At 46.4% G+C, this 20,134-nt stretch overlaps 1 protein-coding gene across 1 annotated transcript in view; it reads left to right on the top strand.

The window, feature by feature from the left end:
* Positions 1 to 2,247: 2,247 nt before the first annotated feature.
* Positions 2,248 to 20,134, top strand: part of galntl6 (polypeptide N-acetylgalactosaminyltransferase like 6) — a 53,667-nt gene continuing 35,780 nt past the window's right edge. The window contains exons 1-3 of the mRNA XM_084687176.1: positions 2,248 to 2,580; positions 2,982 to 3,250; positions 19,414 to 19,525. Coding sequence (XP_084543302.1) covers positions 3,116 to 3,250; positions 19,414 to 19,525 — 247 coding nt within the window. The 5' untranslated portion in view covers positions 2,248 to 2,580; positions 2,982 to 3,115. The remainder of the gene's footprint in view (positions 2,581 to 2,981; positions 3,251 to 19,413; positions 19,526 to 20,134) is intronic.

Genomic DNA, 20,134 nt, shown 5'->3' with positions numbered 1-20,134 from the left:
TTAGCTCTAATGAGAACTCAGATCCATGCTCCCTCCAACATTATCTGAACTGTGAAACTGAAATGATATTAATCGCCTCTGAAATAGAGCGCGGCCCCCACTTAGCTCCTGTCTCTCGTCTCTGAGTCACCCTCCCAGTAATATTATCAACGGATTGATTGGATCTGGTAATTGTCCAATCGTGTCCAGCCATCCATACCTTGGTGGAGGTCAAAGTTCGATAGATGTAGTTGACCCTGATAAAGAACGTGTGTATCACACAGCTCCAGGGGTGAAACGTTAACCTGTGTGTGTGTGTGTGTATGTGCGTGTGTGATTTAGCGGAGATGGATACGTTTAGCCTCCAGAGTGCAAAGCCACCAGGGGAGTTGTATTAACACACATGTCCACGCCGGTCACATCAGATCCCAACCCAAACACAATCTCTCCGCCTCCACCTAGCGCCTCCTTAGAAAATCATAAAGTAAGGTAATTGGTTTTTCACCGTGCACTATATCAGAGTGACAGCTGAAAGCAATCATCCAGGTATCATACACTTTTCACCTTGGGGAGATATTAACTTAGCGTCCACGCACAACACCCCCCCAACCCCCAGCCCCCACTCCCCCCCAAAGTTATCTCAATGTTTAATTTGTTCTGTTTAATGGTCTTTTGATTTAGATGGCCCACTCTTGCCTGTCACCTTCAATATGCTGCAGTCACAAGGCTGATGGATAGGCTGCACTGAAATCATTACCAGGAACTTACACAGACACACACACACACACACTCATACACAGAACACTGAAAATGAAAAAAACACAAAGTGATTTCTCTAACAGGCTCTACCGGGAATTCAAGTGTAAGTGTGTCAGTGTGCACTGATGACTGATGTTTTCTTCTGTGTTATGAGAGAACAGCAGGGTGTTGCTGTCCATGGTTCTGGAACATCCAGGCCACAGACTGCAACAGAAAAAGGCTGCATGTATGTCATGTATTTCATGACATATTGAAATCTTCTTCCCTGTTGTGAGTTAACCTGAAGGGAAGAGTTGCCTGGGGGGGATGAGGTCACAGCTTGGAGGACCGAAAGTGGTTTTATTTTATATCTAAACCAATCACATTTCAGGGAAGTGTATGTGTATATACAGTACTGTGCAAAAGTATTAAACACCTGCAATTTTTACACAAATTGTTTTAAATATTTATAGTTTTTGTCTTCTGTATTCATGCGGCAGAATAAAAGTGCACATTTGAGAAAATTGTAGTTCAGTCTTTTCATTAAATTATTTCTTAGGGTATTTTTGCATTTGTGCCTAATGACCTTTGCACTACTTTTGCAGTGCTATCTGTGTGTGTGTGTGCAGTTGTACTGGCATTCTCCATGCTCCCACAGACTCGTCACCAACATCCTTGTTAGCTGACTGCTGTTTTCCTGTTGCCAAGCTAGTCTGTGTACACTGCTCTATATTTACAACCGCTTTTAGAAAAGTTTCATAGATTCTTGGTCTCCTCCTGTTTCTCTCTCTTCTCCTCCTCATCATCTCTCCTCTCCAGGGGTGTCCTTCAACAATGAAAGGTTTAACTGAATTGATGTATATTCAAGAAGGTTCAGAGATATCTATTTTCAGACAGCATCCCAGAAGGGACCATGTTCCCATTGTCCATGGCAACCCTGAGGCCTTGCAGACTTGGCCACCTCCCATTTAGCGTCCCCCCATTTAGCGTCTGCTAAATGTAGATGTAATTTAAATGTAAACTATTCCAGTATGTGTACCACCTCTTAAAGCAGGAACAAAACGTAGTCAAATGAGTAAAAAAAAAAAAAAACTTGTATGCAAAATAATGAGTATGTTATCCCTTTTCAGACCCCCAAGGAATATGTTGAAAAACCTCACACACATCCGGCTGAGAGATTTCGCTGTGACCGGCATGCTTTTTAAGTTGACAGTTGTTGAACCCCCTTAACTCCTAATGACGACTGTGACACATTCTTTCTGTGACGGACATTAATGGGAATAATAGAGAGAATTTTGATTTTTTTCTTCTTCTTGAACGCTTGTTCTATCCGTAATAAACCCGTGACTATGTATGAATGTAACCAGCATTAGAGACTATGAACCCAGCGGACTGTAGCTTCTCATCATCACTACGCTTGTTTCCCGTGTCGCCGCGGTCTGACTGCCCGTGCCAAAGCAGTGTCTGCTCCGCGGCTGCTCTGTACCCTTGTCATCAGCTTGCGCGGCTGTTTGACACCTCCGCGTGCCTTTGAAGCGTTAGCCAAACGGCGGGAATGCTTCCACATTTCATGCGCAGTGCACGTGGTTCATCATTAGGGTAACCGCAATATCTGAAGCCTCTGTGTTGAGGTCGTGCGTGCGGGACGGAGGGAGGCAGAAGAGAAACAGGAAGAAAGATCCAGTCTCGGCGGGAGAGATGCAGCGCGAGAGGGATTTTCTCTATGAAGAGATTGAATCAAACTCGGATTCCCTCACACGCGCATTGCCCCTTCTGGTGGTTCATTAATCATTCACGGACGTTGTGGCGAGGAGGAGCTGAATTATCACCGCGAATGACTCAACATGCAAATACGCACCGACTGTAAGTCAAAATTTTATTTTTCTTTGGATATTCGGCTTTCAAGTTCATCAGCCGTTGACTAGCCTAAATCAAAAACTGGCAATTGCCATAATCGTCTCTCTCTCTCTCTCTCTCTCTCTCTCTCTCTCTCTCTCTCTCTCTCTCTCTCTCTCTCTCTCTCTCTCTCTCTTTGTCTCTCTCTCTGTCTCTCTCTCTCTGTCTCTCTCTCTGTCTCTCTCTCAAGTCACTTTGTCGTCCTCAGGCTATCTAGTCTGACACGGCGTTGCTTTGATAATTCAATCGAATACAGCGGTAAACCTACGAATATTATAAAGGACAGCCTTTATAATATATAGTATGTACCTAGTCTAGCAATCTAATAAGGTAAAATACACTTTTTGCCGTTTTGTCGTTGGTTTCAGGCAAAACTTTCTCGTCAGCATCTTCTGGGGCAAGTGGTTAACATTGCGACCAGATATTTCAGCGGGAGTTGAGGGCGCAAAGTCCGGCCGTCGGTGGGTTTAGCTCCGGGATTCTACCTCACTTTCCGGTCACCATGAAGCGGCGGCAGAAGCGCGTGCTGCAGATGGCCTTCGTGTTCACCGTGGCGCTGATATTTCTCCCGAACGTCGGCCTATGGTCATTATACCGGGACAAACACCTGATGAAGTCTCATGAGGTTGGTGAGCAGGTAGGTCCAGCCAAAAACCTCTCGACTCCTCCGCAGGGAAGAAGGGTAGAAGTATTTTTAAATTAATCGGGGAGTTCTCTGCACTCTAGTTGACATTTTAAAACTAAATTCGTCAAGTCTGGAGTTTCATATGACAATTGTATGAGTGGGTAGTTTGCAAGAGGCTGTTACCCGCAGCGTAATTACATCTCTCTCAGATGTAGCCAGTGTGTGTGTGTGTGCATGCGCGTGCGTGTGTGTTTACATCACGACCCCCCTCCGGCTCCCCTGTGAGCAGAGCAAGCCAGGACAGTCGCGCTAACTGAACTAAACAGTGTTGAACTCTGCCAAAAGATACAGTCAAATGTGTTTGTAAAAGCTACACACAGCACCACACACTGACACACACACACACAGACACACTCAAATAAATACACACACAATTTCTGTCTTACATGCACACTGTTTTATACACACAATCTCTTTCTCACAAGCACACACACACTTACACAGACCACAGTCTCTTACTTACCAACCCGCATTCACACACACTCTGTCTCTCACACACATATTCATACACACACGGTGTGTGCCGACATGAAGCAATTTAGTATAGTTAAAGTGGCAGTAAAGAGATCATGGATGGAGAGATAGGTTTGGTCCTTTGCTGGTGCTAGTGACACCACAGCTGCAGCCTGGTATTACGAGTGCTCTAGTAGCTGAGAGTCTTTCACTGAACACACACACACTCAACAGCAATAATAAGCTGAACAATGAGGTCCAGAGAGCCATGGAAGTAATCATTACCATCAAGTGTTTCTCTCAGCACAGTGTGTGTGTGTGTATGTGTGCGTGTGTTTTGTGTGTTTGCGAGTTGATGAGATTACAAGAGAGGGTGTTATAGCGTCGTGTAAATCATGGAGCTGGCCTGGTAACTGAGACTAACGCCACAGTATGATGCTAGTACTGTGTGTGTGTGTGTGTGCGCGTGCGTGTATGTGTGTGTGTGAGAGAGAAAGAGCCTCCCTTCCACTCCATGTCTTCTGTCTTCATCGTCAAACAGACCGAATCAGCTGCCTCCATTGACAGCACTGGTTTCTTGTCTTTTCTGCTGTCAGAACCAATTAAATGTGACAGGAAGACTGTGTATGTGTGTGAGGCGACCGGAACAGTGTCGCTGTGATTCTGATTAGGCCTCCATGTCATAGCACAGAGATGCATCACGGATAAAGAGGGACGCTATGTTGACAAACGCGACACGGATGAACACCACTTCACTTTATCACTACAGAGATGGAGGCTGGAGGATGCGTGTGTGTGTGTCTGCATGTGTGCGGGTGTGTGTGTTTGCCTGATCTGTCTCCTGCGGCAAGCTGAAGCCATAACTGTTTAAAAACGCCTGTCGTGACAAATGGTGTAGTTGCCTTGAGCAGCTGAGAGACATCCAGGTAGTGGACCATCTGATGGGCAGGTGACTGGGTGTCTGTCTGTGTGTGTGTGTGGGGGGGTGTTTTTTTTTGGGGGGGGGGGGTATTTGGGGGGTGGCATCTGGAGGAGGAGGACTGGGGAGGGGGGGGGGGATTTGGCTCAATCCTACCCAGGTTCCCTTGGAATGAGTCATGTTACATTTACATTAGATTTATACTTTTATCCAAAGCGACTTCCAAGAGAGAGCTTTACAAAAGTGCATAGGTGACTGATTATAACAATGAGATAGCCCCAAACATTGTGGGTAGCCAAAACATGAAGCATACATTGTGAAAAACCAAATGAGTCCCATAGGGAAGAACCCTAAGAGCATGTAGGTAAACACGTTTCAATTAAACAACATGAACCTCAAAAGTGCAAGAGTGTACCTGTAGTAAAGTAAGCAACAATAAACAATAAAAATATGTTTCACAGCGAGTACAGTCATTTTAAGTCAGTTACAACTAACCAACAAGAGCAACAAGTCTCTCAATAAGAGTCATTGTGATCCTGGAGGAAACTAACATCAGGTCCAGCCAATCTTCCTAAGTACCGTTGTACCCCCGGAACAAGTGCGTCTTTTACCTTTTCTTGAAGGTGGGGAGACAGTCAGTGTCTCTGATGGAGGTGGGGAGGTGATTCCACCATTGGGGGGCCAGACAGGAGAAGAGCTTGTGTTGGGACTGGGTGCTGTTGATGGTGGGACCACCAGACTGTTCTGTACAGGATTACCTGCACAGATAGATGATTTTGAACCATTAATTCATGTGATAACTACTGCCTCTGTTTCTGGTCTGCGTTCAGCATGGTCATTTTTATGTGTCGGTCTATTAACTCATTATCTCCTCTCAAGCTGGTCAGCAATTAGTTACGTATGTTAGAGCAGGCTTCAGAGTCGTGGAGAATAGAACTACAATCATGTTGCATTCTTTTCAATTGCTCCAGTTGTGCCAGCGGACCAATAACAACCCCCTGGAACCAAAATCATGGAACCAAATGTGATTGGTCAGGTGAAGAGTATAGAAAACTGGGTAGAATGTTGTGTATTAGTGTGTGTGTGTGTGTGTGTGTGTGTGTAGCTTATGTTTGTAGTGTAGGGCTCAGGGATTGAACACCAGCAGGATTTTATACCGACTAATACAAAAACACTTAGCCAAAACCGTTTAGGTTGTGTGTGTGTGTGAGCGAGAGAGTGTGTGTGTGTGTCTGTGTGTGTGTGTGTGTGCAGGCGCCTCCATTAAGGTAATAGCACACTCCAGCAAGCTGAATGACGGCCTCTCAGGAGCTCTGAAAAGAAATGGAAATGTGTCGCATGTAATGAGGTGTATTGTTTTTGTGTATTTGTCTCGGTATGGGTGTGTGTTGGTGTGTGCATGTGTGTTTTCCTCTGTCTGTGTGTGTGTGTGTGTGTGTTTGCCCTTGTGTTTATGTGTATGCATTTGTGCGAGTGCGAGCGCACAGTGTGTAATTAGAGGTATTGTTCTCCGTCAGTGTCTTCCTCTCTTTTTTTCCCTCTCCCTATCTCTCGCTCTCTCTCCTTCTACATCTCACTCCATCCTTCCATCTCCCACCTCTCAGATACTTAGCCACAGGTCTCTTGTGGACTGGAGATAGGAGTGTTGGTCTAACGGCAGCAGCCTGGCCCTGGTCCAGGGTTCCTTCTCCACGGTGTGTGATAACAGGAGAGAACAGAGAGATAACTCAGGATTATTATTGTAGCAACTAGGATTTATGCAATTTTAATTAGAGGCCGCTGAGGCCATTGATTGATTAAGAATTAGTCGCACCTGGATTTCATTCAAATCGTTGATTTTTATTGATCAAAGCATTGTTGTTGTTTGGTGCGTGTACAAACGCAGACATAATGAGAAGGCAGAGATAGGAAAAGCACAGTGGAATCATTTAGTACTAATCACCTTCTTGATCCATGCTGGTGGTTGAGGAGACATCAATACCTTACATTAAATAATTCACAGCAGTGCTCAACTGATAACATCAACCTGTAGGGATCTGCTCCTCTCCTCATCGTCTCCTCCTTCCTCCTCCTTTCCTCTTTGTCCTCTCCTCCTTATGTCCTCCTTCTTACTCTTTCTCCTTTCCTCTTTGTCCCCTTCTCCTTAAGTCCTCCTTTCTCCCCCGGCTTCCTTCTCCTCTCCTTGTTTACATCCTCTCCCCTCCCTCTCTCCTCCCTGGGCCCAGTGTGTTCAATAGGAGATGTCTTTGTTCCCGTATCTCAGGTCCCAGTGTTCAGCAGTCCTTATAGTGTCTGTGAGCTACTGGCTTCTGATGACCCATACTGTGTGTGTGTGTGCAAGTGTGTGTGTGAAAGGCATGGTGGTCATTTTGTGATTAAAGAGCCCCTACCAGTATGCTGTGGCTGGCTGAGATAGAAACTCCTGATTGATTGAAATATGAAACTTCAAGCACCCTTCGTCTCTCCTAAAGCAGGGCTGCAGGTCTTGAAAGTATGTGCGTGTGTTTGTATTTCTGTGTGCCCAATTACTTGGGGAGAGAAAGCTGCTAGTAGAGTTTGTTGAGTCTGAGTCTACCTGAACATTTTGCTCTTTCGACACCTGCCTGGTAGATACACACACGCCGTGCCATGCCCCCTCCCTCCTTCCCTCCTTCCCTCCTTCCTTCCTTCCCTCCCTCCCTCTCTCTCTCTCTCTCTCTCTCTCTCTCTCTCTCTCTCTCTCTCTCTCTCTCTCTCTCTCTCTCTCGGATGTACTGAACCTGGGATGACAATGTCAAGTCAAAGCAACGAACGACGTGGCGATGAATAGATGGACACCAGGGTAGAAGTGCATCACGGTGATGAGAGATCGAGCCGCAGGTGTGTACTCTGGGCATGTTGAGTAGAAGGATCACCAGGAGCCAGGAGCCACGCCCAAGAGACAGCCAGGGGAGGGAGTCTGGCATGGACTGGGGAGGGAGTCTGGCATGGACTGGGTGGAAGTGGAGGGTGTGACAGGGGCCTCCTGATAAAGAGAGTCACTGATGCTTGAAGCTCATCATGGATGTTTACAGCCGGCTGTATCGTCCCGTTTAATTAGCTGCCTGCCGTGACTTAAGGGGAGAGGGAATAAACATTAAGAGAGAGAGGTTGAGAGAGTGAGGGAGGGAGGTGCAGAGCTGAGAGACTGATAGCAGCAGTAGGTAAGAATAGTGGGATGGAATTAAAAAAGAGTGGGGAAGACAGAGGGAGAGCGCGAGGGAGAGAGAGAACGAGGGAGAGAGAGAACGAGGGAGAGAGGGCGAGAAAGAGAGAGAACGAGGGAGAGAGGGCGAGGGAGAGAGGGCGAGAAAGAGAGCGCAAGGGAGAGAGCGTGGGAGAGAGAGCGAGGGAGAGGGTGTTGTGCGAGTCTGGATGCAGCAGCAGTAGGTGAGTGATGACCTGAACAGACTAGTGGGTCAGCTGTTGCTGTGAGAAGTATCCACTTCCCCACTGAGGCATACTGCGTTCTGTGTGTGTGTGTGTGCGTGCACAGACCCTGAGAGCAGGATGGCAACTGTGTGTTAGACAGAGAAGGAAGTGTTGGGTGCCTTTCACTTTCACCCCCTCACACACCCCGACATACTTGTGTCTGTGTGTGTTTGACACCCTGTATCTGCTCTAGTGTGGTGTGGCCTCAGTCTACTGTGCTCCCCCTCTGTGCTGGAGACAGGGTTATTTGACACTGGAACCAAAGCCAGACTTCCAGTGTCCACTGTTTCTATCTAACCTTGTATCCATGCTGACGACATTCTAGCAGAATGGTGCGATAGATGCACAGGCTCCAGTAATTTTCTATATAATCAGGGCTGGATAAGTGCTTGTACATTTTACTGAGGCTTTAATGCAGGGGCCCTGGTTTGAATTCAGCCCGGACCATTTCCTCCCCCCCCTCTCTCTCTCCCTTACATTTCCTGTCACTCCTCACTTTCCCTGTCCCAAAAGGCAGAATTGCCCTACAAAATAAATGTAAAACATTTGATGGGTGTCTTTTATATCTGTGTGTGTACGCGTCTGTGTGTGTGTGTGTTAGTGTGTCAGTGTGTGTGAGGGTGTGAGTGTGTACTGCTCCCAGGGCTGTGTGTGACAGCCACTTTGCCAGTGATTTGTGAACATGGCTCATTGTCTCTCTGTCTCTCATGTTATTTATGTTTCCTCTCAGATCCTCTCTGACTGCCGGCTCCATCCCTACTGACAGTGACTATAAACACACACACACACACACACACACACACACACACACATGCTCACACACATACACTGACATATTGCTCCTGTCCCTATAGGCAAACAAGGCACACACACACACACTTGAAACCACACACACACACGCCCCCAGCTCTTCTGTGCTGACAGATTAGACAGATCACACTGAAGCCCAAAACAAGAACTTTCATATTGTCTAGAAAAGGTTTCAGCCTCTAGTGGTTGAGTGTGTTTGGTGACAGGCGCCTGGAGGGACGTGTGTGTGTGTGTTTATCTGTATGTGTGTGTGTGTGTGTGTGCATATCGGTGATGATACAGTGTGTGTGGGTATTCAATGTGACAGTTGATCAGTGTTATATGCTAATACATACCGATGTGAAAGGAGCTTATTGTATGCAATGCCCTACTCCCTCTTGTGTGGGTGTCCCTATGTCCATGCTGGTGCTGTAACTGGGAACAGCAGGCCCATCTCATAGAGAAAACCAATACGTAAGGTCATATTCTCTTGGTGACCATTGTTCATAGTGGTGATGTTGCGTGTGATCTTGTGTGGTGTGTGTGTGTGCATGTGTTTGGTGTGTGTGTGTGCATGTGTTTGGTGTGTGTGCGTGATTGTGCGTGTGGAGCCCAGCCGTGGGTGGTGATCTAGTGTAAACAGACAGTAAGCCACATCCTATCAGCTCCATCCATGCTGCTATGCTACATCAGGCCTGCTACTGTTTGTATTCTGATCAAATCCTATTAGGCTGTGTTACTGTGTTACCATGTTGCTCTTTTCTCTATCTCTTTATGTCCCCCTCTCTCTCTCTCTCTCTCTCTCTCTCTCTCTCTCTTTCTTTCCTTGTAGGTCTCCTTCTCTGTCTTTCTCCCCTCGCTCTTTCAAACACACTCGCTCTCCCCTCTTCCCTCTCTCTACCTATCTCGTCCTCTGTCTCGGTCATCACCGCCCACCCTGTCATCGGGCAGACACCGTTGACAGCTCAGTTGATGTGTTCTGTCAGTGTTACAGTGAGATCTGCTCGTGTAATAAACTATGGTTGATCTGGTGCAGCACCATGTAGTGCTGTTAGTACATCTGCTGATTCCAGAATGTACAATAGAGGGAGTCTTCCCAACCTTTGCCCAACAGGACCCATCAGAACTCAACTTAGGAGGCTGGGTATGGACAGACAATGTTAAATGATTCGGGTTCGGGTCAGGTTCGGTCTCGTCGGCTGGGCCAGCCAACTTGACATGGAGATTCAACTTCCTTTGAGTGAAAGTACAGTGTACAAAAAAAGAGCCTGGGTTAAGTTGTGGTAACAGTGTGTGAATGAGTATGTGTTTGTGTGCGTGTGTAAGTCAGTGTGTTTGTTCAGTGACAATTGTCTGTCAGTGCGTGTGTGTGTGTGTTGGTCCTGCCCCTGTGAGGCTCTCCTCCGCGTTTCCAAGCGTTGGTGTAGCGACAGCGCGGGGAACTATCTCTTCACTCTCAGGAAATGAGAGAAAAACAGTCCTCACACTGAACCTATCAGTGTCTTTGTGTGTTGTGTGCGTGTGTGTGTGTCTCAGGGGAGTGTTTGTGAGTGGAACGATGCATAGCCATTTTGTTCATGAGTAATAGCATCTTGTTGAGGTGCCTGGAGGCTGGAGCTAACTAAGTTATTTAGGGAGCAAATAGCAACCTTGGAGAAAGGACTTCTATAGGCTAGAAAATGGAACCAGCTGAAAGACGACATGCGCGCACACACACGTGTATTCACACACATACGAAGACACATGTGTCACATTATCTCTCTCACAATTACATACACACACACACAACCTTGCAAACACATAAACACACTGAGGCAGGGGCGATTCTAGGATCAGACCATTAGGGGTGCTCAGCACCCAATGATAATGTGACATGTATACAGTGCCTTGCAAGTGCTAAACCCCCTTGCTAATATAAATCCCTAATTTCACTGGATAATAATTAATACATGTATGTTTGACTATGCAAAATATTGAATGAATGAAAAAACTAAGGATGTCCCTTTCTTCATGAAGTACCAGCATCAAATGATAAAAAACGTATAAAAAAAGATTATTATTTTTAGGGGTGCTTGAGCACCCCTAAACAGGGTCTAAAATCGCCACTGCACTGAGGTAAGAGGGGTGTCGTGATCGGTCAGGAAGTCTTTTTGCTGCCTGGTGTTTTCAACGCTGACAGCTATGTAGCCAAAGGAAAACCATGGAGAATTGAACCCTCCCCTTCTCTCTCTCTCTCTCTCTCTCTCTCTCTCTCTCTCTCTCTCTCTCTCTCTCTCTCTCTCTCTCTCTCTCTCTCTCTCTCTTACCTTTCTCTCTCTCTCTCTCTCTCTCTCTCTCTCTCTTACCTTTCTCTCTCTGTCACACTTTTTTCTCTCTCACACTCCTTTTGAGGCAACAAACAAGGCTACCACATGCTTGTCTGCCCCTAGATTCACCAAAAATATTTGTGTGAGTATACATCTTTGTTTGTGTGTGTTCAAGATGTTGCGTAGGTGGTTGTGTATCCTGGCTTGCGAGGATACGCTGTATGATTAAAGCCTGCTACAGCCTGACAGGAACGTGCGTGTGTGAATGTGTGTGTGTGTCCTGAGTGTGTAGATGTGTGTGTGTGTGTGTGTGTGAGAGAGTGTGTTGCGCAGGCTTTGTTTAACTAGGATAGTGTAGAACCCTCTGAGGAGACAGAGTGTGAGCAGCACTGACAGGAGACGGATGACTTGACCTTGAGACTGCGCTGCCACACACACACACGTACACACACACACACACTCTCCCTCACACACACTCACACACAAACACACACACTCTCGCTCACGCCCATACACATGCACATTCTCCTCTCACCCAAGCACAATATCCCTCACACACACACTCACACACGGCACAGACACACAGGTTTTCGTCAAGCTGTAGTTCTCTTTAATCACACAGACACACTTGCTAGCTACCGTTTCACTTCACTACACAAAGCGCACACTAACAGAGGCACACACACACACACACACATACAAAACAGAGGCCCAGACAGACACACACATACATTACACAAAGGTGTAGACAGACACTTACAGACACAGAGGTGCACACTCACTCACTCACGTTCACACACACACACACACACACACACACACACATTAACTTAAAGCTAAGAGGGTCTTGTTATGTGTGTCTAAACCCACAGCAGCACTTTTTCACAGTAGAGATCCACAGAGGGAAGACACTCAATGAAATGTGTGTGTGTGTGTGTGTGTGTGTATCTTGCATTGTTAGTGGGCTTACACATCCTCTGTCATGGGTCTGTCAGCTCCATTGTTAGGATGCCATGGTGAATCTGTCTGGCCAGCATGCTGCCAAACACACAAACAGACACACACACACACACACACACACACATCATGGCCAGGCCAGGCCAGAGCTGATAGGACAGGCTAATGCAACTGCATTGTTCCATAATGATAGTGTAATTACAGTGCTTCAGGAATATGACAATGTGTTTGTTGTTCGACATGAGTTCTGGGAGCTAGTGTTGTTCTGGGGTTAGGGAAATACTCTGTAGTGTTTCACTGTACTCTGTAAAACACTGTTGTACTGTAATACTCCATAGCACTCGATACTCTGCTGTACTCTGCAGTACCCTGTAGCACTCTGCTGTGCTATGTAGTACTCTGGAATACTCTGTTACTATGTAGTAAGCTGCAGTACTTTTTAGTTGTGTGTTCCCCTGGCCTACAGCAGACTAGATGTTCATCTCTATAACAAAAGGAGGTCACCTTCTTCTTCCCCTCCTCCTCCTCCTCTTTCACCACCCTCCACCCAACTCCTCCACCCCACATACCCTTATAAAAGTACAGAACTGCCTCTGAAGTTTACCTTTCTCCTCCATGACTCCCTCCAGACACACACACACACACACACTTGTCTACAGCGCCATGTTTGAAGCGTCAGTCAACCAATAAGTGGTTCCTCTCCCGAGCTGCAACACTGGAAGGAAAGAGGATAGATGGGGGACACGCGTGTGTGTATGTGTGTGTATATGTGTGGATGTGTGTGTATATGTGTGTGTGTGTGTGTGTGTATGTGTGTGTGTGTACCTTTGAGACTAAGTGTCTCCGGAAAGCAGCTTTGATCACAGTTTAATAACCTCACAACTTCCCTGAGGAGCAACAAACACAAACCACATCTCCTCTCCTCCCCCCTCCTCACCTCTCCTCCCCCCTCCTCTCCTTCCCCCTCCTCACCTCTCCCCTCTCCTCCTCTCCTCCTGCCCCCTCCTGTCTTCTACTCTCTCCTCGTCTTCGCTTTACTCCTCTCCTCTTGTTTCCCATCCTTTCTCTTCCTCCCCTGCACAAGCGTGACACGCCTGACATTTGTCAGTGCTACTGTAACTGACGAGGGGGAGCTAGGGGAGAAAGTAAGAGGGGGGGAGGAGAGGAGAAAGGGGGGATGGGGGGGTGAGGATCAGACCGGAGGAGAGTAACAGGAAACAGAATGTCTCTGGGACACAGCTGTGAACATGGACCCGGGACTCAGCTGAAAAGCTTTTTACCTGTCACTACGATTCTCTCTCCTTAGACTCTGCTTCCTAGAATCAACCTAACACAAAGTCCTCGTGTCTGTTGTTCAGTGGCTCTCCTCTGGTACAGACACTAGTCACACAGTTTGGAGTAGGTTCAATATTTGAGTGTTTGGACAGTTACACATTTAAAAACGTAATTTTAGTTACTATACTCCTATACTATAGATTTCATGCCATGTCTTAAAATACCATCAGCACCATAGTAGTAAACCTAGGCATTGTAAACCTAGTTCTGTATGAAAACTATTCAGACACCAGCGGTTATACCGAACCTCTATACTAGAGTTGTGTAATGGCTAACTATCACAGTAAGTTCCATGGCAATTATTCAGTGAAGATGAGAGCAATATCTGGATATTGAGAAAAGGAATGTTTAATATTTCAGAAGGAGAAATGGATAGAGAGAGAGAGAGAGACTCAGATGCAAACGGGAGGGGGAGGGGGGCAGATATAGAAAGAGAGAGAAAGAGGCAGATTATAAATGTTGTGAAAGTAAATAAAACTATTTGCAGCGTTTCTCTGAGATATTGCGGTTTTTATCTTGGCAATAAAGAATGTGTTGGGAAAATGAGTGGCAATAAAAAAAAACTTTAATTTCCTGCCTGGCCAGCAGGCATCTGGAGAGACACATCTCTCTGGAGAGATAGGTTCCTCTGGAGTGAGGAGAGACTCGCACTGTCATCAGACTGTTCTCTGGTAATAGGAGAGAGACTGAGGGGGAGAGAGAGAGCGACAAAGAGCGAGGGTAAAGAGAGGGGTGGGGGTATAGAGAGAGGGTGGGGGTATAGAGAGAGGTCGGGGTATAGAGAGAGGGTGGGGGTATAGAGAGGGTGGGGGTATAGAGAGAGGGTGGGGGTATAGATAGAAGGTCGGGGTAAAGAGAGAGGGTGGGGGTATAGAGAGAAGGGTGGGGGTATAGAGAGAGGGTGGGGGTATAGAGAGAGGTCGGGGTAAAGAGAGAGGGTGGGGGTATAGAGAGAAGGGTGGGGGTATAGAGAGAGGGTGGGGGTATAGAGATAGGGCGGGGGTATAGAGAGATGGGCGGGGGTATAGAGAGAGGGCGGGGGTATGTGTCAAAGGGGGAGGGGGCTCTGTGATGAGATGTCTCTGTAATTCCAGGAGAATATGATCCAGACAAAATGAGTTGGTGTAAAATGAAGAGCGTTCCACAGAGAAATGGAGCTTAAAAGCCTAGAATTAATCAAATTACAGATACACCATGACTGGATGAAATACTGGGGGAAATTTTGTGGACTCCTGAAAGTGTGTGCGTGCGTGTGTGCGGCTTGTATGATCACCGATTCAAGGTTGAGAGGGTAATCGTTTTCCAGTAGAGAGGAAAGGGGGGGGGGGGGGGGGCTTGAACATGTTGGCTGATGACTTGAACAGGGGCCCATCATCTCTTTCACCCCCTTGTCTCCCTCCACCTCCCCCCATCCTCCTTCTCCCTCTTTCTGGGAGAACGTAATGATGAGAGGTGAGGTCAGGGCTCCCTGCTCTCTGCTAGATTTGAATTTGTTCTCTACATCATTTGCTGCTTCTCTCTCTCTTTATCCCCCCCCTCTCTCTCTCTTCCAGTTCCCTTCTTCTCTCTTCCTTCTCTCTCTGTCTTGCTTTCTCTCTAATTTTTTCTGTCTCATTTTCCCTTTGTTTCTGTCTCTCTCTCTCTTTGTTCCTTTGTTTCTCTCCTTTCATTCTTTTGCAATCTGTTCTCGTTCTGTCATACCATATGCTCTCCCTCCTTCCTCACCCCCCCAACCCCCTTCCTCTCTTGGTTCAGGTCCATGGAGCGTGCCTTATTGCCTTGTAGCCCCAGCGCTGGCTGGAACAAGCAGGATGATTTAGCTCTAGCATGCTAAGTACTGTAAAAGGTCTTTGGTGCACAATGGAGAACAGATTAGTTCTCTTGTTAAGTATCATCGCTTCACTCGACACTCCATTACAGAGCTGTGAATTAGCGTGGATGCTAACAGTTATTGATGTGACACGTTAGGGAAGTTAGCGCTGGAATATTAACATGGAGTCTGAGACTTGAGGAACTTTATGGTCAATGTAGTACATAGGCCGCTGACTTGAGTTATCTAATGCAACTTTAGTTTCACACACATATATGCTACTTCTCTTGCGTAACCTGCCATCCACTTAGAACAGAGTCCCAATGTTAGTAGTAGCCAACATAAAACCACAATAGACATTCTCAATCCAGTAAGATATTATCCACTGCCTATATTACACCGCCAGTCTTTCCGAAAGTTGTTCAAGTGAATAGGCTATCGACATGTAACATCAAGTAGCCCAAAAAACAAAACAAAAACATCAAGTAGCCCAAGCAGTCTCACCTGCAACGTGTGTGACATTCTTTGGCCAATGAATAACATGTTGCTGAATGATTAAAGTCCGCCACCTCCCTGAAATGAGTCTCTGCGGGTTGGGATGTCTGAAATAATCACCGACATCAACACGGAAATTAATGCAAGATTGACGAAGGCAATTTCATTTTCCGATCATGCCATGTGTCTATGCTCGAAGCACCAGCTAGCGATCATTACTGTAATTAACAACGTCACTGTCTGTAGACTCGGGGGTCATATGACCTGATATCCGCGCTTAGTTATCCACTCAAGTCATTTAGATATTACCATTGATTGCTCCACAGGATTAATGATCATTTGATGCCCCTCTCGTTGTTGCTTTAATAATCTATCAATCCCACCACAGTACTAGGTTAACAGCACAAATACAGAGAAATCAAAACTGATTAAGTATTAGCTAACTGGTTATTAGCACTAGCTAGCTGGCTACCAACTGTTACATCCGATGGCAGTGCTTTGGAGAACTGGATATCACTATCAACTTTGTAGAAGAGCATAATATACAATTTTGCTCACTTTTGCTCCTAGCTTCAGACCTGACCCCCGATCCGGTAAGTAAGTTGTACAGCTGAGTTAACTAGCCTACTTCTGTGTGGGAATGCTAGAGTTAACCTAACCAGTACAAAGGTTGTAGGTTAGTTATAACGAAGTTAACTCTTGTACTCGCTGTGAAATATTTTACTATTGATTGTTCTTCTACAGGTAGTCTTGCACTTTTTGAAGTTCATGTTGTTTTAATTTGTAACTTGTATGCTCTAATGGGTCTTCCCTTTGGCACTTGTTTAGTTTTCACAATGTTTGCTTCATGTTTGGCTGCTTGCAATGTTTGGGACTACCTCGTTGTTATGATCAGTGATCTATGCTCTTTTGTAAAGGTCTCTCTTGGAAGTCACTTTGGATAAAAGCGTCTGCTAAATGCATAAATGTAATTGTAAATGTAAAGGGGTGAAAATACAGGGTGTTGATATTCACAGCCTGGAAACATAGCAAGCAACATAAGATGTTATCCCTGAGCCTGTGCCTGTGTCGTTTCTGCGGGTGTCTTCTAGCTAACTCTATACGTCTATGTTCTTCTTGTTTAAGTAATGACCAGTTTGAATTCCTATAATTAGGCACTGCGCAATGCGCATGCGTATAGTCAGAAGGAATATGAATGACGAGCATGACCCACGTTGCCTGTAATGTCTTCTCAAGTTCCTAACTAAAGAAACTAAATATACGGAATCCTGAATTGTGTCACTTGTGTTTCAACACTAGCTATCTTCCAGAAGCTAACAAGCTACTGAACTGATGTTCTACCCTAGGTAATCACGCGCAGGTTTGGGACGTTTGTGACTTCACTTTTCGCCACAATTTAATGCCTAAACCGCGCAACAAACCTTCCAGCCAAAACATGTAACGCAATCGTTATAAAGAGCATCAAAGGGAACTAGTTAGAGTGTTAACATAGATAAATAATAATAAATATGAGAAAGAATATAGCTGGTGCCTGGCCAATGGTAAGCACACTCAAATATGGCCATGAATATGTATTTATACAATATAAATACAGGTATAGGGGATACTTGGATTCAGAAAGCCAAAAACGTTTGAGAACCACTGGTCTACACCTATGTTGATTATTAACTATCAATAGTGCAGTGTGTGTAATGGTTAGTGTGTAGAGAGATCGAAGAGAGAGTATGGAAAGAGGAGACAAGCAGAGTGTGACAACATGGAGAGAAGAAAGAAAAGGAGGAAAGTGAGGGGATGAAGACAGGATGGAGGGAGGAGAGAAGAAAAGTGTTCTGCCAAGTCCGCACTGGCCTTAATCTGGAGGGCACACGTGACAAAGTAGTCAAACTCCTGTGGAGACAGAGAGGATGTATGTGTGTATCCGTGCGTGCGTGCATGTGTGTATGCACGTGTGTGTGTGTTTAGCTGGTCTGGTATGGTCTCCGACTCACATTGTTAAATCTACTAGAATTAACGTGCAACTCCAGAGACGCAGGCAGACAGGCAGGCAGGCAGGCAGGCAGGCAGGCTGGCAGGCAGGCTGGCAGGCAGGCAGGCTAAGCTCTCGAGCTGGAACAGAGGACGGCAGAGGAGAAGAGAGCAGAAGGGTGAAGGGGGAGGAGGAGTAGAAAACAGAAAAAAAGAGGAACGTTGGTTGACTGACAGGTAGATAGAGAGATAGAGAGATAGAGAGATAGAGAGATAGATACAGCTGGACAGCAGTGTTGTCCCTCCCTGAGGTTTGATTCAATGAGTCTAGATTACTGCCCACCTGCCCTGCTGCCTGCAGCAAGGACACACACTCACACACACTCACACACACACGCACTCTCTCTCACACGCACACATCCAGTACACATCCTCTCTCCTACACAAACACACACTCACAGACACACGCACTCTCTCTCACACACACACACACATCCAGTACACATCCTCTCCTACACAAACACACATTCACAGACACACTCTCTCTCACTCATGTTCACAGATACAACCTCACACACACACACACACACACACACATACAGTACACACAGACGCATACCAACACAGTTAGCTCCTCCTTTTCCTACCGACATCCCCTCATCTCCCCCCTTCAGGTCCTCCCCCTCTTCTCCTCCCCCTTCCTCCCCCCTCATCTCCTGCACACTCTTCTCCCCCCTTTCCTCCCCCTTCTTCCCCTCTCCTCTTCCTCCCCCCTCTCCTGCTCCCTCCCTGGTTGCCTTGCCCCTCCCCTGTGGGGGTCCTCCCAGTGAGCCCATCTCATCTGCATTTCCCCTCCGAGCTCCAACATAGAGCTAAAATAACCCTCAATCAGCTCCTCATTGTTTACTCTGGGGCCTGCTGTGCCACTGTGTGTGTGCGCGTGTGTGTGTGTATGTGCTTATGTTCCATAATACAATATTCACTGTTGGTATTTTTCTTAGAATAGGCAGTTCAAAAGTACCCCCCCCCTCCCCTCCCCATATACACAAAGACACACATGCTTTCCCGCTCACACACACGAACAGACACACGCACACAAACAGACACACACAGACACACACCTTGGCTGCTGCTGAAGCTGCAAGGACGATGAAGGGCAAAGCTAAACACACTGAAACTAAACTAGTTTCACAGTTTCAAATGAATCTTCAGTGTCTCTGAAGCGAATCTGCCTTCTACTCCCTCAGCTTCTTCTCCGAGTAGCCTAGAACATAGATCTAGATTATACCTAGAACATAAACATAGACCTATAACGTGGTAGACCTGGAACACAAAACACAGACCTAAACCATACAGAAGACCTTGAAGATAGATGTCAAACATGATGATGAGAAGCTAAGAATGTTAAGTAGGAGAGGGAATGAGAGAAAGAGCAGTGGACAATCAGTTGCTTAGAGAGAGGGAACGAGGGATTGAAAGGACTGGTGAATGTTCCATCAAAATGTAAATGCTGACAAAGACTTCCTTAGCCTGGACAATCTTCACTCCGTCTGTCTCAGAGAAACTGCCACCTGACTCACCATATCATCATCTAATTATCTCCCTTCCTCTCTCTCACTCTCTCCTTCTCTCCCAGGGTTTCTCTCTAGGCGTAGGGGGGGAGGACCAGGTCTTCAGCTGGACTGACGGTCTCAGGAGGAGAGACTGGCACGACTACGACAGCATCAGGAGAGACAAGCAGCGCGTAGGTATGTCTCACTTCCTGCTCGCTCAGGCGTCTGGTGACACGGTCTCTCTCACCTGCCTCCCGGCGGACAGAGAAAAATACTCTCTCAAGAGCTCACATGCACAACTGTAGACACCCGCTCACACACACACACACACACACTCTTCTTCTCTCTCTCTATCTTTCAGTACTAAGTCAACTCCCGCTTGGCATTACCATTTGGCACCTGAGTTAGATTCTCATTGTTTTGGTCCAAGTGACGTAAATGATGTTATTATGCCTCTCCCTGGGGGGGAGACATAGAGACACAGCAGGAGAGGCAGAGAGAGGGTGTCTCCTAGTCCACAGTATGTAAAGTATATCTCCAGCTGAAACAGAGCTTGGCAGCACACTGCCTGTTTCTCCCACTCTCTCCAAATCCACTTAATATTTTACTGAGACAAAGATTTTCTATTTCTCTCTTTTGTCTCTGTTCTGGAAAGTGTCCATCTTTTCTTATCCCCTCCTATCCTCTCTCCTCTTTTATCCTGTTATTTCCTCTCCTGTCCTATCCTCCTCTCTCCTTTCATCTGCTCTCCTCTTCTCCTCTCCTCTCCAATCCGCCCCTCTCTTAGTTAAGGATGTCATTGTT

Source organism: Hypomesus nipponensis, chromosome 22 (assembly GCF_054491055.1).
Source record: "Hypomesus nipponensis isolate SF chromosome 22, ASM5449105v1, whole genome shotgun sequence".
Taxonomy (NCBI): domain Eukaryota; kingdom Metazoa; phylum Chordata; class Actinopteri; order Osmeriformes; family Osmeridae; genus Hypomesus; species Hypomesus nipponensis.
Note: the sequence above shows the minus strand (reverse complement) of the source record. Positions and strands in the feature narration are given on the sequence as shown.